Consider the following 23,505-nt stretch of genomic DNA (forward strand, 5'->3'; position numbering starts at 1 on the left):
CTCTCAGGAGCGGCTCCCTCTCGGGTCACGTGATGATGGGATTAACATCTGAGTCCTCCACTAGTCGTCTATACAGTAGGGACCTCATTTGTATCCGTTTGCTGTTCTTGCCATAGGGCCCTGAAAGAAGACAGGAACAACAAAGATGCTCAATAAATAAATACCCATTAAATGAATGAATTCCCTCCCCCAAACATTCTGAACTTTGGGGGTAAGCACCTGTTTTAAAAGTCCATTTGGGAAGCTTCCACATACTGGAAGACAGTGATTTGTGAAGTGGGGTCCTTAGTGCCTGCGAGCTTGTCCCCGCCCCAACACAGACCCACCGCCAGAAACTCGAGGGTCGGGGGTCCAAGGATCTTTTAAAATAGTATGCAGGATAAACCCCGCCACAAGTTGAACTTTGGAAATCAAAGCTCTAAAATTGTGCTTGGAAGCGCCATAAAAACCTAGGATGCCCATTTGCACACGGAACAGGTAGGGCTGTGGCAACGCCTGGTCTACAATCCAGAAATTATTAAACCATTCCTTTTCCCTAGACCGGTCCAGGGCACAAAGAAGAGAGAGGAGAGTTAGATCAACGCTTGGTCTGGCTGTTGCAAAGACTTGGAAACGTCAGGGGTCTAGAAACAGAGGGCGGGGCATTTCTGAGGGTGGTAGAAGAAGGGAGGGACCAGTGTTTTGAGCCCCGCCCCATTACTGTTGCCCCGGGAAACCCCGGGTTGTAACAATAACCCGCTGACGCGCTCCTGGGAGGGATCCTTTGCAGCCTGTGGGCGGGGCAGTCCCGCTGTGCACCAATGGGAGCACTCGGGATCCGCCCCCACGTCGCCCTCCCCCGAGGGCCTGGCAGGGGGCGGGGCTGCGCCAGCTGCTTCTCGCCTGCTCCCTAGGGGGCGCTGTGGCGTGCGGGGCTTTGGCGGGGTCGCCCTTAGCGGGAGCTCCGCGCCCCCCACAGTCTGCAGGCGGGGCACCCAGTAAGCAAGGATTCCGCGGCCCCGGGTGAGCACGCCCCGCCTTCTTCTGCGCCGGGCCCGCCCCGTCCCCGTCCCCCGCCCATCCCGAGGTGCAGCCGGCGCTGAGCGCGGCAGGCGCGGGAGCTGGCGCTGGAGCAGGAGCGGCGGCGGCGGCGGCATTCACCGGGAGGCGGCGGCGCGGGCTCTGGCACGGGCTCGGGCTCCGGCATGGTGCAAGCCAGCCTCGTCCCGGGAGAGCGGGGCCCGCGCGCGGGACCGGCGCCCGCGGAGCGGCGGCAGCGGCGGTGGCGGTGGTGGCTGCAAGCACAGACAGGCGGCAGGTGCTAGAAGCCGGGCTGGGCGAGGTGTGTGCCCGCTGGGCTCCCGGGCCGCCGCCCCCTCACTGCCTGGGTCTTTCCCTCTCTTGGTGCTCGCCAGTGCGTCCAACCCCCTGCCTCCGCGCCCTGGTCCATGGCGCCCCGCGGTTGAGCCGGCGCCGCCAGGGACCCCTCCCGCGGGCCTCCCCGGGGCGCGCAGATCCCAGAGCCGCGCGCCCACCCTCCGCGGAGCCTCCCTCCCTGCCTCGCCCGAGCCGGGCGGGACCATGGCTGCGAAGCTGCGAGCGCATCAGGTGGACGTGGACCCGGACTTCGCGCCGCAGAGCCGGCCGCGCTCTTGTACCTGGCCCCTGCCGCAGCCCGACTTGGCCGGCGACGAGGACGGGGCGCTGGGCGCAGGGGTGGCTGAAGGCTCCGAAGACTGCGGGCCAGAACGCAGGGCGACGGCCCCAGCGATGGCCCCGGCGCCGCCTCTGGGCGCGGAGGTCGGACCGTTGCGGAAAGCTAAGAGCTCCCGACGGAACGCGTGGGGGAACCTTTCCTACGCCGACCTCATCACCAAAGCCATCGAGAGCGCCCCGGACAAGAGACTCACGCTCTCGCAGATCTACGACTGGATGGTCCGCTACGTGCCCTACTTCAAGGATAAAGGCGACAGCAACAGCTCAGCCGGCTGGAAGGTGGGGGCGTCCGGGCTCTGGGCAGGCCACGGGGAGGGAGGCTCTGGAACACCCCTAGGGTCTTGGAGTGCGCGCCCAGGGCGTGGGGCAGGTCAGTTGACGGGGGAGGAGGGGCGTACTATCTGTAGCTGTATTCATTTATGTCCCCTAGGAAGGATGCGCGAGATTGGAGGGCTGGTAGGGTAACAAGGGATTACCTTTTTGAGATTTCCCAGAAGAATATCCCTAGCCTGTCCTTGAGGGCATAGCAGCATAACTCATGTCCAGGCCACAGACATGGGGGAGCCCCCTTTGCTTTCTGTGACTTGTTTTACCCTCTTCATCAGGGCACCCGCTTTAAAGAGCTGGAGTCGTGACCTGGGGCTCCTGTCTGCTTTCCCTCCCAATCTCCCTTGCCCTTCCTGGAGCTGGCCCCATGATGAAGGTGCTAACAGACCATGAGTCCTCAGTTCTTTCTATGGTGTCAAGAGTTCATCTTGGAGCACCAATACTAGACGGGGGGGGGGGGGGGGAGGTAAAAAGCATGGCAGGTCACCTAAGATGAGTTCTTCATCCGGCAGGTGTTGTCAGCCCCTTCCCCGGCACAGCATGGGGTGGAGGCTGCTTGGTAATCCCTGCTGGTATTTGAGGGAAGGGCGTTGAGGCCTGGGCGTCTATCCCTGCCCACTCTAGGCAACTTATCTCCCACCTCCTTGGCCTCTTGGGCCCAGATACACTTCAGGAGTGGGGTACCCTGGGGGTCCTCAGCGGCGGGCAGTGGAAAGGGGAGAGCCATCTTAGGAGAAGACTCCGATGGGGTTCTTCACTGGGTTTTAGCTTCTAGACCCAGCTCTTCTTCTGGCCATCTGGTTGGGAAATGGGGCTAGCTTATGCATTTGGAGGTGAGGAGACTTTAGGGGACCGCTTGTGGGACAGGAGGGCCACTATGAGGAAGACATGTCTGTGTCCGGAGATGAGGCTGTGCAAGGTGTTGATTGGCAGCAAGGTCTGAGGAGAAGGACAGGGGCTGTGGCCATGGACCGCTCTAGATGCCCCTGGCTGTCCTGGGAGCCCACAGCTCTTGGATGGTGGTGTGTTGGCATCTTCTTCGTCTCTCCTTGACCATGGGCAGGGACACAGGACAAAAAAGTAGACCTGAGTCTCATCCCATTAATTCTCCAGTCCCCCGTAGCTCAGTTCCCACCAGAATACAACTTCCTCTCAAGTATGTCCTGCCCTTGGACTTGCTTCCCTTGTTTCCTGAGTCCACCTTCCTCTCCTTCCTGGAGATGCAGCCCCTATCCTCAGGGTTACAGAGTCCCAGTGCCTCCCTCCTCCGGGAAGCTTTCCCTAACCTGCGGTAGCTAGCTCAGGACTCCCCATTTTTTTTCTGGCCCTGAGGCATGCATTGTGGATCAACCATGTGTGTCTTGCTTCGCTCTCCCTCCCTCCTACGCCTTTGAAAGCCAATGTCAGGGTTGTTCTGTACCCACAGCACCTTATAGAGAGTCTGGCCCAAGAAGCCATCAGTTATGTGTGTAGTGAGAGCAAAGATATGAGTGGGTGGTTCAGAAGTTGTGAACTGGGAAAGAATACCAGGACCAGAGTAGATCAGGAGGGCTTCCTGGAAGAGGCAGAGCTCCAGCAGGTTTGGATGGATGATGAAGACCCGGGAAAGATGGAAGCAAGCACTTGAAACTAGAAGCCAGGAGACAGCTGCTGCTCACTGAGCAAGCATGTTGGGGCTAAGCTCTTCTTATATCTTTAAAGTGCTCAGTAACCCGTGTGCTGAGTGTTACTATAACCATTTACAGGGGAGGGCTCTGAGGTCCGGAGCACAAACGTCAACTTGCCCACAGGTAGAAAATGGGCAAGTTGGATTCCAGCCCGGCTGTGTCACCTCTCCAGGTCCCACCAAGCCTCTGGAACAGTCTTGCTGGCACTGGTGAGCAAGCAGGGGCAGATATAAATTGTAGAATGTGATGGCAGTGTGCTTGGAGAGAATTGAGCCCCATGAATTCATTTCTCAAACTGTGAGGCTGAGGCCCTGTGGGGTGATGGGAGTCTCTCTCCTGAGGGTGTCAGGAAGCAGCAGACCCTGGACAAGGGTCCAAGTCTCCTGTCTGCCCACTGAATGAAATTCCCACTGCACCACACTGCTGGGTACACACTGGTCCTCTCTGTGCCTCACCTGGACTGGGGCACTGGGTGAGCAGCCCCAAGCCCCAAGCTTGAACTCCTGCTGGCAGAAAGCACCCAGACTCTGGAGGGAATCTAACTGATGCTGTCTCTTGCATGGCTGTTCCCCTCGTCTTCCCTTTACTCCCCCTGGGTCCCTCCTTTCCTTCTAATTCCTGGAGTTTCCTGTCCTTGAACCCCTTCTGGCACACAAGTCAGTTCCTGCAGAGGCCTGGAGGAGGCGCTGTCTCCAGCTCTCGTCTCATCTCAGCTTGACCAAGGCTGGATACACCTCAGGTGCCAGGACCGGGGATGCATTATTACTTCATCCCTTTCACACACACCCCCCCCCACGAAAGTGTTGTCCTTGAAACCTTGAGGGGTACCAAACCTTGATTCCATGGGGGTGGGGACTTGCACTATGGCTCCTTAAGGGGACTGTCTTCAGGATGCATTGCTTTGAGCAGCTTCCACATCCAGACCCTGTGTTTTGAGACAGGAAAGGCTGGTGGGTGGGGCAGGAGCTGGGGAAAGTGGGTTCCATATTCTAGGGAGTCTGATGTTCCCTCACAGAGGAGGTCCCACTTGATCTGGGCTGTCTTCTTGGTTAGGGAAAATTGGGGAGATAGTTTTGTGAGGGGTGAAATGACTATGTTCAGAGGCGTTGAGTAGGAACTGTGCCTGCTGGATTTGGGGGTGCTTTGCAGTTGCAGACTGGAACCTAGGGCTCTCGGGCTGGTAGGAAAGTGGTTCTGGAAAGGTGGAAGGGTCACCTCTGGTCCCATCTGTGATGAGAAAAGGGGTCCCAGTGCTGCAGAAGACAGCATCAGGCTCAGGCCACCCAAACCAGACAGAGACCTGGAGACTTAGGACTACTTAGGGTTCCATCAAAAAGGCTGATCGGGGTCCTCTGGGGACAGAGAGAATGGAGCCTGGGCTCTGGGCTTGGCCAGGAGTGTAGTGGACCAAGAATTGTGGTTCTCAGAGTAGAACCTCCCATTCCAGCCCCGCTGCTCCATAAAATCCACGTTCCCTTGGCCCTGGCCTCTTACAGGAAGCCTTCCTGGCTGCACAGTCCTGCAGTTCCTTCCACTGAACGCCTCTGGAGTTGTTCAACTCCTTTTGTGTTTCCTGGCTGCCAGTCCTTGGGGAGCTCCCAGGCCAGGCCTGGGTGCCTCCCATTTCTGTCCCTAGGCCCAGAGGGGAGGAGCCCAGTGGATGGGGACTTCCCCTCTCCCCCAGGGGCTGAAGCAGCCTTGCTGCTGAGGGGTGGGATCAGAAAGCGGGTGCTAGCCCCATCTGGCCTAGGCCTGGCCCTGTAAGTTCCAGGTGGGGCGGGGGCTTGAATGAGGGGCTGATTCCAGAGTCCAGCAGCAGGGTCCTGCTCTTAGACCTGAGCGGTGATTTGGAGAGTAGTGTCCCCTCCCCTCAGCCCGCTCCACCAGGGCGCCTTCCCCCTCCTTTGTCCTCGGGGATCCCCAGCCCCAAGGGCTTGTGGGGGTGCGAGAGGAGGCGGTGTGAGCCCCGATTGGGGGGGTGTCCTCACCCCCCTCACTGCACGAGCGAGGGGCTGGCAGCTGCCCGCCTCCTGGGCACGAGCCCGTGCCAGCCGCTCCTGGCACAGTTGCTGGCACGCCCGGCAGACTCCCACGGCCACCTGCTCACACCCACCCACGAGCGCTGGCGCGCTGCGGGCCCTTCCGGCTTCCCGGGCCTCCCGGCGCCCCTCCCCCGACGCCGTGCCTGGAGCCCCCTCCCCAATTTTTAGCTCCTCACTAGGTTGGCCCTAGGCGACCCCAGGCCCCCACCCCGCGCAAGTTGGGGAGTCTCGGGGCGGGGCTTCCGGGGGCCTCAGGGGTTGCCGCTCCTCGGGGGAAGGGGGGTCGGGAGGCAGCAGACAGACCGACAGACAGGGTGAGGGCCCCGCCTGCCACCTGGCGCCGCTCCAGCGGGACGATGGCGGGCAGCGCCGTGCCAGGCGGTAATTGCAGACAGACTAATTTAAAGAGATGAGACGGTTATTTTTAACTCGCGTTAAGGTAATGAACGGCGCGGGGGGTTTGTGGGTTCGAAAGTTCATCGCCCTCCAGCCCCCACTTAATGCGGTGGGGGGCTCTCTGCAGACCTTGAGGGCTCCAGCCTCCGGACTTACTCGGGTGCAGCATTGAGTGGAACCGAGGAACTGAGAAGCAGGGAGGCCCTGCCAGAGTACAGGACTAGTGAGACCCATGCACCAAACACACGTCCCACCGGATACTCACCACTACCCTCTTTGCAGATGTGGAAGTGACTTGTCTGAGGTCGCATACCTAGCAAATACTAGTCTTAAGTGTTAGAACCCAATTCTAACCCTCAGACTCCAGCATTTTCTGTGCCATTGCGTAGGTCTGGGGGTTCCTTAGCTGTTGTTGGGAAGGGTTTGGATCTGGAAAGGGTTGGAGCGCCCCTTCTGTGTTTGAGTGGCAGCTGGTGATGGCCACCACCTGAGGTTTGAGAGTACTCAGGAACTGTAAGTGGCAGTGAGCCTCTGGGGTTAAAGGTGCTTCCCTGACCTCGTAGCAGACTTATCAGCTCCTCCCTATGCCTGCCTTGGCCTTGTCCCCCACTATGGGGGCTGAGTGACAGGTGGATGGGGCTGACACCTCCCCATAAGAGCCCTGTCTACGCCCAGGTCACATTTTGGATCACTGGAGAAGTTAAAGAGTATAAGGCTGGATGCCAGTCACGCTTAGGCCTCTCTAACCCATTCCCCTCTGGACTGCCATTCAGTGGCAAGATACATCATCTTAGCCTGGAAAGACTCTTTTCTTCTGCTGGGCAGTGCCCTGAAGCATCACCCACTGTGTCCAGGTGTAACCCTTTGTGGTCACTTGGAGTCAGGGCCAGTTAAGGGTGGACAGAGTCCCTGTGGGGACCGTGATTCAGTGTGTGAGCTGAAGTCCTTGGTGTTCTGTAGGTCCAGAGGACCTTAACCCAGTCTCTGGGACCTTCAGAACTGTGACTTACATTTTGGCGCTAAGCGCCCAGGGGATCATGGTCCTGAAAGGAATTCTCACTGTGAACACCTGTGAGTAGGGGTGTGGATAGTCTTGAACCTGAGCCTCCTACTTAAAGACGCCTGCCCTACCCATGGCAGTACCCAGGTGGCAACCATTCTGCTAGCACAAGGGAGTGTTCATGACAGCCCCAGCTGGCCCCAGAGCAGGCAGATGGGGGGCTTAGGTTGTTGGGTGGGCATCAGCTTGGGCTCTAGGGCCTGAGGAGGGTGCTCAGGGGGACAGCTGGATCTGGAGCACCCCCCCTTCTCCTGGCACCCCGGTTACCATGGAAACCCACTCCTGTTTGGGAGGGTTTAGCTGTTTGCTGTCTTTCCCCACCCCCCAACCCATATGTGGAGGTGGGAGGGGGCCAGGTGGTGTGTGGGGGTGGGGCCTCCCACACCCTACCCCCAGGGCCTCCCTCTTTACTAAGAGAAACCTTCCTGGTCTCTAAGGGGGCTGCCTCCAGTGGGAAGGGGATGCGGAGAGAATCTGGATGCAAGGCAGTCTGTCCTACTCATTTGCACATGGTCTCCCGTTTCATCCTTTTCAAGTCAGGCCAGCTATGCATTTGTGGTCCCATTTTGCAGTTGAGGAAATCAAGGCTTATCTGGGAGAAGGCGGAGCCTAGATTTAGACGCAGCCCTCTCTGTTTCCACTCTGTTCCTCCCATCTCCCGTGGCCAGTGCTCTCTCACTCCCACATAGTAGCCATCCTTCCTGCTTCCAGAGCTTCAAGATCTGTTTTAGAACTCTAAGGCACCTCAGTTTCCCCTGGGAGCCAACCAAGCCCACACTACTCCGGGTCCCTGGGCCTTCTGTCAGACTTGTCCAGGCCCCACCCCGTGTCTCCCGACACCACTCCACTCAGGCACCCTTGCACTGCCACCTTCGCCAATGACGCTGAAGTTCTCCGCCTCCACCCACTGCCGTCGTCACGGGCCTACCAAGATAGCTCTCCTTGGTTGATCCCTTGGGACACCCTTCAGAGAAAATAGCCAGGGTGCTTGGGTATTTTGACTGAAGCCACCACCATCCAGGTGGTTCTGGAAGCCAGTATGTCTCCTTGAGGATCTTTGCCTATATCCTTAGCTGCCCACGGCCTATAATCAGAGAGTGCCCAGAAGCTTTTTGCCAGCACATTTTCCAATCCCCATCTCGATGTTTTGGACATGAGGTCTGAAATCTATATTTTAACGGGTATGCTGGGTGACCAGTCTTTCAGAAGTCAACTCTTAGATGATGGCCTACCAGCCTCCCCACTCACCCTGCACACTCACTGTGGCTCAGCTGCTTCTCTAAGCTGCTTCCTAGCTGAGTCTATGCTCCCTTCCCCTCCTCCTGCCGTAGAGATTTGGAACTAATGCCATCAGTTTCAGGAGACCGAGCTCCTGCCCCAGCACCTACATCTAGCCCATGTATCCGCACCACACTGTATAAGACATGGTTGGAGAGAAGGGAGCCACAGCCAGAGCCGGCACGTGCTGCTCCTATCAGCCTTTGATGCAGGACAGAGGGAGGTGTTGGAGGGTGAGGCTCTCTGGGCCTGGAGTGTGAAGAAAGTGAAGTCACAGGCCCTGTGCTAGCTAGTTCCCCACTGGTGGGAGAGCGAACATATGTACAGCCCAGCAGTATCTGTCCATCCTTGGGGAGCCTCATGGGGTACTCCAGGCCCAGCCCCCAGCCTTGTCAACCTTTCCTCCCCCTTCAGTTCTCTGACACTTGCTTTAGCCACTTTAAAGTTCTAGCTCAGGATTCCACCTGCCATGTGCCAACACCTTTTCACGGTTGCTCCATGATACTGTTATTGTTATTTATCCTACTGGCGGATGAGGAAGCTAAGAGTAAAAGAAGTCAAGAGGCTTCAGCTACGTGGGGCAGCACTGGAATGCCCCAGGGCTGGATTCACCCTGGGCCAGCCCTCTGGTCAGGCCATTCCAAGCTGCCTTTCTGCCCCTGCAACTGTCTTTATGCTCTCCCTTCAAGTTTGACTTCGGAGCTTCTAGCATGGGAAATGGGTCCTTATTCCAGTCTGCCTTTCCCAGACAGGCAGTGTCCCAGAGGCAGGGGCAGGCCAGTTTCCTATTTCCCTGGCTAACAGACCCAGGGTTGAGGGCTCTGTCATCCAAGGCTACACCACTGGGCACCTGCTGTGCAGTGTTGTCAGGACTGCACCTGATCTTGAGGGGCTGGGAGATCAAGCTTGGGTGATGAAGACACAAAGAGAGTCTAGTTGTGGACAGACACAGTCAGGACAGGACAGAAGGTCAGATCATCAGCTACGGGTGTTTGGAGGCAAGGAGATCAAACCTCTTTGACTCTTTGGGGGAACCCAGCAAGAATAGAAGCTGGAAAAGCAAGCGTGGCTTTGGGTAGTAGGCAAGCTCAGGCTTGGGAGCTGGCACTCCAGCGGGAGTGGGAGATGGGATGACACCAGCAGACAAGTCACTCAAGAGTGGCCTGTGTAGCAAGGGCACAGCGGGGCAAGACTAGTGGATGAACCTGAGTTAGGTTCCAGATGTCAGGCTGAGGTCTCTGCAGCCATCCCGCCATGCCTTAAGACTCGTGATGAGACTGGCTGGGCTGTGTGTAGAAAGGCCTTGGGGGACACAATGGCACCGGCAGGGCCTCGCTATGCTCACTTTCTGTGCAGTCCGGGAAGCTCCTCTACAAAATGGAATGACAGGCCTACGGCCAAGCTTTCTTAGAATTTCAGGAAAAGCACCTTTAAAGTCCCTAAGAAGTCCTATCAGAGGTCACTACTGTTATTCATTGCTCTGTGAAGAAAGGAGCTACCTGCCAGTAGCCAGTATATAGGGTAGGACTCCCTATGCATGTCCATGAAGGGTGTGTGTATGTTAGAGGAATCCCTCTCTATTTTCTGTTCCCTGAATGCAACAATGCAACCTGTGAGAATGTTGGCAGTCCAGTCTCTTCTGCGGCCCTTAGTTTGATCCATTACTTTTGAGTCTCCAGAACTTTCCCTGTGGCCTTGGGAGGCATACGGAGCAGATTTAAGGCTTGGTGTGTGTGTGTGTGTGTGTGTGTGTGTGTGTGTGCGCGCACGCGTGCGCGCGCACACGCAGGTACACTGTATATGTGGAGGTCAGGTGTTGCTGTGCCTTTTTCTATTGCTCCCAGCCTTATTTTTTGACACCAGGTCTCCTAGTGAATCTGGAGCTCGCCATTTTACTAGACTGTCCGATTAGTGAGCAACAAGGATCTACTTGTCTCTGAGCCCAAGCACTGCAGTTGTGGCTGTGTGCTTCTACTCCTGGTTCGTCTGTGAATGCTGGGGATCTGAGCTCAGGGCCTAGTGCTCCTGCAGAAACACTTTCCCGTTGAGAGGGATCCTCAGCCCCAGGGATCCTCATTTTCACAGATGAGAAAGCCACTCATCCAAGGTAATCCTCAAGCCCAGGGCTGCCTGTTTCTGGCATATTGGGTTCTCTTTGCCCCACTGCCAGGCTATGTGACTTTGGGCAAGACCCTTCTCTCTCTGCCTACTGGTTCTCCTCCATCAACAATCTGGGAAACTCTGAGGCCTCCTCCTTCTCCCTCCTGTCCCCTCCTCTGTCCTCAGCTGGCCTTGCCACCACCTCCTCTTGTAACCTGAGCTGGGCCTTGAGGAGGAGGGGCGTGCCCTTTGCAGAGGCACCTGCCAGCTAAGCAGATGTGGAGATGGAGGCCCCAGCAGGGAGAGTGAGGACTTAAAGTCAGCTAGGCCGACAGTCGGGCAGCCACACTCAGCACACCCAGCCTGGCCTCTGGCCTCTGGCCCTGGACCTCTCCCAAGCACTTGTTCATTTCTGCAGTGGACGTTTGTGGTGCTCCGGTACATCCTGAAGGACCTCCGAGGTCGGGAGCAGACCTGGGCTCTCGGAGCCCCTTATCGTCGAAATAGAGGGCCAAGGGCAGTCCCTGGGGGCAAGGCCAGTGTCTGTGCGGGTGGCTGTGCCCCTGGGAGAGCAGATGGTTCTCTTGGCACCATGCCTGCTCCTCCTCTTTCTCCCCTAGGAGTCAGCCTGCAGGGCCCAGGCACAGCTGCTAGGCCTTCCCCAGAGCTGGGCCCAGGGCAGGGCTGGGTGAGGTCACTGCAGCTGCTCCCAGGGCCTGAGCAGGGGAGCAGGGAGGAGCTGCCTGCAGATAAGGGAGGTGATCAGACTAGAGGGATACCACGCCAAGTCTGAATGACTTCATGGTTCGGGGTTCTGGGGAGGGGCAGCTGAGCCAGTTGGTCAGTCCCACTTCTGATCCTGGACAACCTAGGAGCTTCTGCCTGGCCTAGGCTTCTCCCTAGAGCTGTGGTTCTCAGCCTTTCTAATGCTCTGACCCTTATGTTGTGGTGACCCCCCCCCCCACAAAAGTATATCGTTGCTACTTTATAACTGTAATTTTGCTACTGTTATGAATCATAGTGTAGATATGTGATATGCAAATCCACAAAGGGGTCACGACCCACAGGTTGAGAACCACTGCCTTAGCAACATTTCAGAGCAAGAGGTCTGGGTTGGCACCCGCTAAAATGAGGGTACTAAGCTCAGAAGGTTGGCTCAAAGACTTGGTGATGTAGTCATAACATCTTATGAAAAAAGTGATAATATTTAATATATGGTTATCTTACCCAGGTATGATTATCCTAGCACTGGAGAAACCGAGGCAGGAAGACTATGTGCTTCCAGGCTATATAGTAAGACCCTTCTTCAAGAAAAGAAAAAAGTATTCTTTCCCCCTAATTATGCTGAATTCTCCCTAGGAGCCAGGAAGCACCAAGAAAGGCAGGAGGTCATAGTAGCAGAAGTCCCTGGGGAAGCCAAAGGGGAGGCTCAGGAGGACCCTGGTAGCCCGTGGCAGGGTCTTAAGGGTTGCTCATGCACCAAGCATGCGCAGTCAGACACTGCTGAGGGGCCCCTCCTTCCTCCACACTTCTGTGAGCCCTGCAGGCATTAGTGGAAGAGACAGACTCAGTTGAACTCAGTCTGTCGTCAGTGCTGTGGTAGGGGCAGTCAGCTGTCTCCATGGCTTGTGGAAGGGGCTCAGCGCAGTCCTGGATGGGGGAATAGAACCTATGGGGCAGAGAGGGAGGGACAAGGACATGGGAACAAAGTATGCAGAGGCACCAGAGATGGACATTTATGGTGGTTGGAAGCCCAGACAGGTCTGCTGGTCTGGGGAATGTGGCTGGACAGACTTCAGATACTTAAAAAGGCCCCCGAGTGTCCATCTGGAGTTGTACCCAAGCTTGGGTCCTTGTTGCCGGTTTGTTGTTTGCCCAGGCTGGTTATATGAGCTCTTTTGTGTCAGGGGAAGAGAGGGGAGAGAGGAATAGGGTTTTGTGATCTGACCCTGACCCGACTTTATGTCTTGCTTCAGTATTTGATTCCTCCTGGACTCTCGCTGCCCAGACTGTTCCGCTGATGACGCTCAGCTCACTCATGGGCACCTGTGGCTCTTTGCCCTCATCTGCCCAGCCATTTACCCCTCCTTCAATGCAGACCTTAGTACCCAGGATTTACACATGACTTCTAGATTCTGACATCATCTACCAGGAAGCCTGCCTGGACTGAACACTCCAACTCCAGCCCAGACCAGAGGGCAAACGCCACCTCCACCCCGTGTGCTCGCGTGCCAGACTGTGGGTCTGTCTGACTCAGATGTGTGCTCCTGGAAAGACGGGTTCTAGGAATAGACTGAGGAGTTAGGGACAGCGTTGGGGCTACTCCTGGGGCTCTGAACCGGAAGGATGAGCAGCTGGATTTGGGGAACTCTCTCGGTGAGTGCTGGAGTTGTAGCAGGGAGGTCAGAGACCCACCTGTGGTCTCTAACACTGAGGCTGCAGCTGGGTCATTGTTTACCACCCTATAGACAAGGTTAGCCTGGGCTGAGAGTTTTGCCTGTGACGGATCCTGTAGAGACATCTATCCACACCTGATAGTGTTGGGTGGGACTGAACTCACCATCTTGGAATTCTCCCACCCCAACCCCCAGGAACCAGGCTGACCAGAAGATAATGCTGGGTTGGTGGCAGGCAGTGGATACAGAGTTTGCACATCCTGTCTCTGATGAAAGCCAGGAAAGCCTGAGCTTGTGAACCAAGACAGGGATTTAGTTACGGGGATGTACAGCAGAACAGTGTCTCCTGCCACTGTGGGGGCAGGATAGGCAGAACATAGGCTTTGGAATCTAATAACAAGGCCTGAATCTGGCTTCTTCACTTCCAGCCTTGGGGCTTCAACCTGGGAGTCATTAAACTCACCGGAGCCTCAATTTCCCCCCCCCCCATAAACTAATGGCCCATTCTTGTGGGATGATTGTCGAGATAAGAGAACCCCGCCTACACCTGGCATGCAGCAGGTGGTGCCTTTCTGCTGCCTAGTACTAGAAGCACACGCCAACAGCGTGCTTGCGCAGAGCTGGCCCACGAGAGCAATTGTGCACACTTCTTCTCGGTTCTTCAGTCTCTGACTTCACACTGGCAGCTTCACTGGGCTATGATAGGAGGATCTATTCCACAAGGCAGCAACAGCTACAAATCAATCAGCCGGCTTTTCCCCCTCCTGGAGAGCTGGTTGTTAAACATTTACCAGCATACCACTGAAGGCGCCCCAGAGAGGGTAGCCTTCCATGCCCCCTTCCCAGGATCACAGGACCACAGCAGAGATCACAGATGTCCACATCCCAGATCACGATTTGTGGGCCCTCTCTAGTCCTAGTGGGGACAGAATGAAGAGTTGAGACGGTGGTGGAGCTCTCTGGTTAGGCCAAGCAATTTAAAAGGCAAAGTCCATAGCTCCTTTTTAGTCTTGAAAAAAAAATTCATATAGTTGAAGCATCATGCAGCCCCTTGCAGGCAGGAACACCAAAAGAGGGGGCATATCTCTCTTCTTTCCACTCAGCCGTCCCCACCCCTCCACCAAAACTTGGCAGGGTCTGGCTGGAGAAGTGAGATTGGATGAGGTTGAGCTGTTGGGGAATGAAGCTGTGCCAGGAGGAGAAATGAGGTTGTACCGGAAGATAAACGAGGTGGTGCTGTCAGGGAATGAGGTGGTACTGGGAGGCAAGGTAAGGTGCATTATTAGATAAATGAGGTTGTACTGTCAGGGGGATGGAGTGTACTTGTAGGAGAGATGACGTCCTGCTGGATCGGCTGGGTTGCACCATCGGAGAACACCGCCACACCACAGGAGGAAGGAGCGTGTCCGACCTGGAGGATAAATGAGGGTGTCCTGCTGGATAAATGAGGGGCCCCGTCAGGTGAATGGAGTGCTGTTAGCAAATGAGGTTGTACTTGCTGGATAAATGGGACTGGTGTGCTGGATAAATGGGGTTGTGCTGTCAGATGAATGCATTACTGCTCGTGGGCGAAGGGTGTCCTGGGAATAGATGAGGGTGTCCCGATGGATAGATGAGCTGTCACCACCAGATGGATCAGACCCTATCCATGCGGGAGGCGCCAAGGTCGAGGTCATTCTGACCCCCTGGAGCTTTTGGAGTGTCTTCCGGCCTAGGGGAATGTTGCAATGGGAGGTCTGGGTGTGAGCCAACTTGGGGCAATCTAGGAGCAGGTGGAGGCCTGGGAGAGCAGCAAGTGCCTGTGAGCCCTTTTTTAACATGCTGAGAAGCCTGTCCTTCCTTCGCCATGGTGGGCTTGACTTTTCCCACATCCCCGCTTGCTTCTCATCCTATTCTGGGTTTGCTTCCAAATGCAGTTTGGAAAAGTCCCTGTTGAATGCTGGCCAGGGCTGGTTCAATCAGATCCTCCTGTGATCCAGTATCCTGTATGTTTGTCTCTCATTCCTTTACTGAACAAACTTTTAAGTGCCTAGTTTATGCCAGATACATGGAGTACAGTAAAAAACCGGGGTGGGGATAGAAATCACTGCCCTTACAAAAGTTCTATTATAAGGCAATCAGACAGTAAGTAAAACATGGTCAATAAATTACTCAGAGGCTGAGTATCCCTTATCCAAAATGCTTGGCCACAGATCTGTTTCTGATTACAAAATCCCTTTGGATTTCGGGATATTTGTATAGACTTTTAGCATTCCTAAGACACAAATCTGAAAGTTGTAACTTAAAAGTGTGCAGATTTGGAACTCTTCAGATACCGGATTTTCGAGTTAGTATTCAGTATTCTGTATTCACTCAGAAGGGGGTAGCTTTAGAAAAAGTCAGGCTGGGGAAAAGGGGACGAAGACATTCCAAGGAAGAGGGACACGTTTTAAGAGAATTATAGGAGTGGGTTCCAAGTGAGAAGTGCTTGGGATAGAGATGTGAAGAGAAATCTCTGTGAGCATCTGCAGGGGAGGGCACCTGGCCTGGCAGGTGGAGGCAAAGGATGGAGTGTGCAGAGTGACATCTGAGAGGTCACAGAGGCTGTGTGGGTTGTGACTTGGCCTTGATTCACAGAAGCAATGGGCAGGGAGGGACATCAGGTGTTTAAGCATCTCTGTAAAGATGCTGCAGGGGAGCAAAGGTGACAGCCATAGCTGTTGAAGGAACTGGAGCTTCACAGTACCTTGCCCCAGGGTTGAACCATTTGTGTGTGTTGGAGCTGAAACTGGCATCTGGATCCAGTGCCAGAGCCCATGAACTTGGCCGTATGCCATTCTTGTCAGGCTTCTCTCCCTAGTGGGTGGGCCCCAGAAGGGTATTCACCCAGGCCCAGGTTCTAAGAAAGAATGGGGTAGGCATGAATATAATCTACTGTCCTTTCTTCTGCCCCTACATCATTTCCCTGGGGCTCCAAATCAGGGAGGTCCTATCTTCCATAAGAGATCGTGCCAAACCTAGACGTACATGTGGGATGTGGGAGGCCCCAGAAGCTGAGCCCAGCCCTGGGCATCAAGGGAACTTGGGCATGCCTGGGCCGTAGCTGTGGTGGTGGGTTGCTAAGCGACTCCAAGAGGGAGCCCTGGTTACTGCTGCCTGGCAGAGGCATCTCCTTCTTCTACCTCCCTCACCTCCTTCATGGCCTCTGGCCTCCCAGGAGGGCTTGTGGGCAACCAGAGTTGTCATCAGTGCTTGCCACTGGCTCTTGGCTGGGAGCTCTGATTGGCACCAGGTGTCTAGGCCCTAAGGAGATAGGCTGGTTTGCAGGCTGTGGGCTTCTCTCAGGGGCACAGCCCTGGTGCACATCTAGAACAGAGCTCAGTATAGCACTCAGGGGCCTAAGTTTCCACCCCACCCCAAGCTCCAGGCCACTTCTCTGGGTAAACCTGAGCAAGTCTGGCACCCCTCTGAGCTCAGCGGCCCCATCCATCTGGCTTGCAGAACCCATCCATGGGGCCTCATTCATGGAGAGTGAAGGTGCTGAGTGGGCGGGGGACTTGAGTGTCTCATGATTCAGATTTACATCAGATTTCATTTAGGAAAAGAGAATCCTATTTTAAGGGGGGGGAAAGTTGCAGACTTCTAGATGAGACCGTTTCACAAACTGTTCAGTGTCAAACTGGAAAACTCCACAGAGCGCAGCTGGCCCAGGTCATCAGTGTGTGTAAAGAGACAGCCCTGGAGCCAAGGATAGACTTCTCCTAGGTCAGACTTTGTGGAGTGGGTAGGAGGAGTTCCAAGCTGGGGGTCAGGAGGCCTGGGTGGCATATCCCGTGACACCAGGTCCTGGATCACCTTGGATAAATTCTTTTTTTTCCCTGGGCTGTGAAAGCCATGACATGAGACCGGGGCTTGAACTCCCAACTCCTGTCTGAGTCCAGGGTGAGGGCAAGGGGAGAAAGCTACAATTCCTCACGGGCCTTTATAAGGTTATAAAGGATAGGAGCTTGTTTGAAGCCCTTGCAAAGTGCTAAGAAGGAAGCACAGAACTTGTAGACAGTCTCGACCTTGCAGTCCACACCCAGCCTTCCACACGGGAAGCTCTTGGGCATGAGCTGCATGGGAAGATTGAGGAACATGTGAGCACCCGCTAAGAGTCTTTGCAAACTCTCTGACCTTCCCTGGCCTATAGCAGAATGGAATGTCCTCCACAAAGACCAACCTGAAATCATATTTGGCTCTGTGCCAAACAAGCTGCGTGACCTTGGCAACTCACAATCTCTGAGCCACACCCTCCTTGTTTGGAACTAAGGATCCCAATCCTGACCCTATAGGGTTTGGCATAATGATTACGGGAGATAAGTACTTAGGGATCCCAGGGCCAAATGGACTGGTACCATCTAGGTGCAATTACCTGGCAGTGTTCTTTCTTCCCCTCCCCACCCCTGCTCCACAGCACTTGAGCTACATAAAACAGTGTTGCCTGATGAACTTCCATTCCAGAAGGACTCGGAAGGTGGGAGGTGGAGCTTCTGGCAAGGCCAATAGTCATAGGGGAAGAGAGCTGAGGCCTCCTAGGAATTGAACACAGGTGTGGGGGAGGGACAGGGAGCCAGGTGCATGGGCGGGCCAGGGAAGGGAGTATCTACCTGAGGGACCATCACTCCCTGGGGGTCCAGCTCCCCTCCTCACAGAGCCCCAGGAGAAGCCAGGCAGGGCAAGGCTGCCAGAAGTCCATAAAGTGCCAGAGACAGCCAGCTTGGTGGAGCAGGGATGATGGACAGCCAGCCTGGTGGCGCTGGGATGATGGAGATAATAATGGATAGGAGAAAGGATCTCTGGAGACTGATGGGGACAGGAGGCAAGAGGGAGAATTCTGGAAGATTATTGGTTAGGGTGTGCCTAGGTGGGTTAGCAAATTAAGAGCAGGTCCAATGACCTGGGCAGAGCTGGAGTGGTGCCTGGTGTCACTGCCCAGCTGTGGGGTTGTGGGCAAATTACATCATGCCTCTGGACCTCTGTCATGTGATAGATGAAAGAGGGTAATTCTGGCCTCCCCAAATGGTTGATGCCCAGCACAACTGCACTTAAGTCTTGGTGTTCAGGAGATGGTGACCAAGCAGGTCTGTTGAGTCCAGGGGTAAGTACTGACCAGACAGAGGCTTAGGAGCACCTGGAGTGTTCACAAACACCAAACCACACCCATTAGCTCAGGGAATGATCTAACAGCCTTAAGAGATGGTGAGGACTACAACATGTATTTCAGAGTAGCTCAAAGACTGATGCATAGCCATGGTTACACAGCCAGGTGGCCAGATAGCCAGGTATCCTGCTCGGTCTTGGCTACCCAAGTCGATGCTGTCTGCACAACAGTGTCTGATCAGGAAGGCCAAGACAGGGGACCCAGCAGAGATTCTACACCAGGTTTTTGTGGAAGTTGGACTGGTGGGGCTGAGCGTTCACCTTGGAACCCTGGACAAGGCTGTCCAATGCACATGATGACCCCAAGGGCACTCCTGATTGACACAATAGAGATTCAGATGAGGGTATAGGCAGGGTGGCAGAGGTAAAGGCCAGGAGGTACTGAGGGACAGCAGACAGGCTCTGTGGAGCCTTATTTAAGCAAGCTTCATCGCATGTTTGAAGCTGTCTGTAAATGGGGAATATGTGGGAAATTGTATAACAGTCTCACAAGAAAGGGGCTTTGAGAGCAGAGCTGAGCCAGATGGGTCAGAGGGACAGGCAGCCTCTTGAACATGAATAGCTCTGAGGTCTCCTTGGTCAGTCCTGGGCCTCTGGAGTTTACAGGCACTTAGAGGAATTGGGGGTCAATTTCCAAAAAGTCTCAGGCTTATAGGCTTATACCTGTCCAGGGACACCCTCCCCCCTAGCCTGTTCCGCTTTCTCTGGCCAGGCCTTCCCACAAAGGGTTAACAGTCCTCTCTACCTGCAGTTGCATTTTAAAGACACGAAATTAAAGCAGGTAATTTATTCTCCCCACACACGAAAGAGCAATTAGTTCTAAACAGGGCTTAATCAGTCACCGCGAGATTGATTTCTGGAGCCCTGGGTTTTCGGGCTCCTGGCTCCATGCCAGGCTGGGAAGGGAGGGGGGCGGACAAATGAGCCGCGGCGGTGGCATGAGCCCTTACATAATCTACTGCGGGGGGGGGACTCACAGTCTAGCCAGCCCCTCCAGAGGCTTGGCTGAGTTTGGGAGATGGGGTCCTACTCCCCTGCTGAGGGGTGGCACAGGTTCAGAGTAGAGCTCAAAGTGGGTCATAGCCCTTAAGCCCCCAGCCCTGCCCTCTGGCAGTATCTACACGGGAGGTGGGACAGGGCAGGACCAGGACATCTTTGAGGATAGATGTAATGGGTAGATATTCTGGATTTGTCCAACGTGGTACTTACACTTGCACTCTTTCTTCTTCTACCCCCCCTTCACCCTCCATTAATCCTTCTATTTCCTCCCATCTTCCTCTGACTCCCCTCGCCCCTTATTTTTTCTTCCCATCTTCCCATCACTTTCCCCTTGATCCCTTTGACTTCCTCATTTTCCTCTTTCTGCCACCCATGCCCCTGTCTCCGACCACAGAACTCCATCCGGCACAACCTGTCGCTACACACCCGGTTCATCCGTGTACAGAACGAGGGCACTGGTAAAAGTTCGTGGTGGATGCTGAACCCTGAGGGCGGAAAGACTGGCAAGACCCCGCGGCGCCGGGCCGTGTCTATGGACAACGGGGCCAAGTTCCTGCGCATCAAGGGCAAAGCGAGCAAGAAGAAGCAGCTGCACCTGCCGGAGCGGAGCCCAGACGACAGCCCTCCTGGCGCACCGGTTCCAGGGCCCCTATCGGCCTCAGCCAAGTGGGCCACCAGCCCGGCCTCACATGCCAGCGACGACTATGAGGCATGGGCCGACTTCCGCGGCAGCGGGAGACCCCTGCTCGGGGAGGCGGCCGAGCTGGAGGACGACGAGGCCCTGGAGGCCCTGGCACCGTCCTCGCCACTCATGTACCCGAGTCCCGCAAGCGCGCTGTCGCCAGCTCTGGGTGCGCGCTGCCCGGGCGAGATACCACGTCTGGCCGAGCTGGGAGGCCCGATGGGTCTGCACGGTGGCGGCGTCGCGGGGCTGCCGGACGCCCTGCTGGACGGCGCGCAGGACGCGTACGGGCCGCGGGCACGCGCCGGAACTCCCGCTTACTTCGGCGGCTGCAAGGCGGGCGCCTACGGCGGGGGCGGGGGCTTCGGGCCACCGGCGCTGGGTGCGCTACGCCGTCTGCCCATGCAGACAATCCAGGAGAACAAGCAAGCCAGCTTCGCTCCCGCCGCCACGCCCTTTCGCCCCGGGGCGCTGCCCGCGCTGCTGCCACCGCCGCCGCCCGCACCGAGACCCGGCCCGCTGCTGGGCGCGCCCGGGGAGCTAGCGCTGGCTGGCTCGGCCGCCGCTTATCCCGGCAAGGGAGCGGCCCCGTACGCGCCGCCGGCGCCCTCGCGCAGTGCCTTAGCCCACCCCATCAGCCTTATGACGCTGCCCGGCGAGGCGGGCGCCGCCGGTCTGGCCCCACCGGCCCATGCCGCAGCCTTCGGGGGTCCGCCCGGTGGCCTCCTGCTAGACGCGCTACCCGGGCCCTATGCGGCTGCTGCAGCCGGGCCGCTGGGTGCCGGACCCGACCGCTTCCCGGCCGACCTGGACCTCGACATGTTCAGCGGAAGCCTCGAGTGTGACGTCGAGTCCATCATCCTCAACGACTTCATGGACAGCGACGAAATGGACTTCAACTTCGACTCAGCCCTGCCTCCGCCGCCCCCTGGCCTGGCCGGGGCGCCGCCCCCTAACCAGAGCTGGGTGCCGGGCTGAGGGCCTCCTTGCCCAACTTGGGTGCCCCAGTCCCGTCCCCAAGGGGCCTCTGTCTTCCCATCCCGATCCCCGGGTCCCCACTCCCCCGACCCAGCTCCACGGGAGGAACCAGGAGGCAATCCCAGCCCAGCTGGAGACATCCCCACAGAGCTGAGCGCAGAGGGCGGTGGGAGGGAGCGGCTGGGACACCTCGCTAATCCTGTTCGAACTCCTAAGACCTCCTGCTGGGGCCGGAAGCCTGGGAGAAGTAGTTGAGGTCCAGCTAGGTGGGAGTGGGAAAGATCCAGGCGGATGGCCCTCTGTGGATGCTGATGCCTGAAGCCACCTAGAAAGTGGGGCAGGGGCGTTTCTGGATCTTCAGTTCCCATTCCTGGGCCTTTGCAGTAACGTACCGCATAGCCCACCCAACGCCAATCTGGTTCTCAAATGACACTTTCCCTCACTGGCCACAGGACCACCACATGAAGCCAGCAACCCTCTCGTTCACACCTATCTTGGTCATCCATTCTGCTCAGTCCTCCGGTCCTCAGCTACCCTCTGGTTCAGTGTCTCCCATCTTTGCTGGTCCTGGCATTTCCTCGATCCTGTCAGTAAACCCTGCAGTACTGGTCACAGCCTCTCCAGCAGGCCTCAGTTCCGGATCCAGTCCCCAAATCCCATACCCCTTTCTCCGTGCCAGTTCTGGCCCCTCTCTCCCATATTTATAAGTGTCCGGTCGGGGCGGGCGGTGGGTGCGGCGTCCCCGGTGCGTATCGTAGGCAGTGTACTGTGGCCGTGCCGTCAGCGTGTGCGTGTGCGTGTGTGCCGTGTCGAGGCCGTGTAGAGTGCATTGTACAGCATATTTTCATGAATAAAATTGTTTTAAATATTTTCCGCGCCTTGGGTTAGGGGTGGGGGTTGTGATGAAAGGGACTTTTAGGAGGTAATGCCGGGGTCTCTGTTGCTGCTGCTGGTGATTTTTGTCTGGATACATGGCCAGAGATCTACTCAGCTGCACATTGGTTAAGCGCCTACTGAGTTCCTGATGCTGGAAATAGTCTTTGTGGGGCTCTGCACCTGTTTTTTTTTTTTTTTTTTTTTTTTTTTTTTTTTTTTTTTTTTTTTGTGAACACGTGCAAGCAGAACGTTTCATGCCTGGAGAAATTCCTGAATCAAGCCTTAGGGTTTGGGAGCCTGGTGCAGGTGTTTACTGAGAATCTGCAACTGCCAGTTAACTGTATTACCTTAGTTTTATTCCCATTATATAGATGAGAACACAAGGTCAGAGAGGAAAAATAATTCTCCAAAGGTCAGGAGTGGTTAAAGAAAAAAGCCTTGTGAGTACAGGCATCTACAGGAATTCGTGCAGTTCCCTTCCTTTAATGGCTGTACCCCCCTAGGGCAATGTATTAGTTTGTAGCAAAGCCCCAGACAAAACTGACTGATGGGAGGGAGGAGGGGAGGGTTTATGTGGGCTCACACTTGGGTGGCGAAGCTCATCATAGCGAGGAAAGCAAGGCAGCAGGAGCACAAGGCAGCTGGTCACAGTTCATCTCCAGTCAGGAAGCGGAGGCAGCTGGAAGGATGCTGATGCCCAAACCAAACTTTCCTCTTTCCACCCAAGCACGTGCATACCACAGTACACATGTGGAGGTCAGAGAACAAGTTTGCCGAGGTGGCTCTCCTTCCACCATGTAGGTTCCGGGGATCAAACTGTAGCCCTCAGGTTTGGTGGGAAGCCCTCTACCCACTGAGCTGCTTCCTTTTATAGTCAGCTGAGGTTCTAGCTCTGAGGACAGTTGTTGTCCACATTCTTCGGGGTGGATCTTCCCTTCCCAGTCAAACCCCTTTGGAAACAGCCTCATCTACACGCCTCTGGGTGTGTCTCCTGGGTGATTTTAATTCCAATCAAGTTGACGATGATTAACTGTCTCAAGCTGGGCTCACCCTCTGTAGCCTTGTTGGCCTGGTCTGTACTATAGCGTCTACCTTCCATCACAGGTAAATGAGAGAAGATGTGAAATAGCCAGATCCTGCACTGGCTCATTTGTCTGGAAGGAAGGTAGTGAGAACCCGTTCCAAGCCAGCTCTTGTACCAAGAGTAGCACATTATCTCTGCCTTGGGGACATTTGGAGGCTCAAGTGACAAAAGATGATCAAGGCTGGAATGAGGGGGCTGGGGGGGGGTGATGCTGTGGGGGTGCTTTCACCACTGAGCCTTGAAGGATAGTTGGCCTTGGGAGAGGAAGAGATTTAGACAGGAAATGGCATAACCAGAGTTGAGAAGTTCATGAATTCCAGAAACAAAAGTGATTGAGTTGGGCTAGAACTCAGAAATGGAAAGGCTGCTGGTGGCAAAGTCTCCAGCAGGCAGTCGAGGTAAAGAGACAGCGTTGAGGATGGTGACTGCCAGGGCTTTGGGGAGGGCAGTGACCTGAACGGATTAAGCGTATTTTTGCATGTGGAATGTCTGGTTGTGGGGTGCCTGTGGAGTAAGGGGATGGATGACTTAGTGATGCTGGGTACCTGACCAGAAAGTTGTTCCCTGAGATGGGGAGCACGGGGACAGGAGCCACCCTGGGGGGAACTGCCTGTCGGGATCTGGAAGAGAGAAGTTCAGGGTGCTTCCACCCTGTGAATAGCATTCGCAGGCTTTGGGCATCATGTCAGGCTGCAGATGTCTTCCTGGATAGGGGGAGGTCAGAGCCCAGGAAGACAGCTGAAA

The 23,505-nt window shown here is 55.8% G+C and overlaps 1 protein-coding gene across 1 annotated transcript; it reads left to right on the top strand.

The window, feature by feature from the left end:
• Positions 1 to 1,560: 1,560 nt before the first annotated feature.
• Foxo6 (forkhead box O6) lies at positions 1,561 to 20,801 on the top strand. Its single transcript, XM_038332343.1, has 2 exons — positions 1,561 to 1,974; positions 19,536 to 20,801. The coding sequence occupies exons 1-2, from the start codon at positions 1,561 to 1,563 to the stop codon at positions 20,799 to 20,801; spliced, it is 1,680 nt and encodes a 559-aa protein (XP_038188271.1).
• The last annotated feature ends 2,704 nt before the right edge of the window (positions 20,802 to 23,505 follow it).

This window comes from Arvicola amphibius, chromosome 6 (genome assembly GCF_903992535.2).
Source record: "Arvicola amphibius chromosome 6, mArvAmp1.2, whole genome shotgun sequence".
NCBI lineage: Eukaryota > Metazoa > Chordata > Mammalia > Rodentia > Cricetidae > Arvicola > Arvicola amphibius.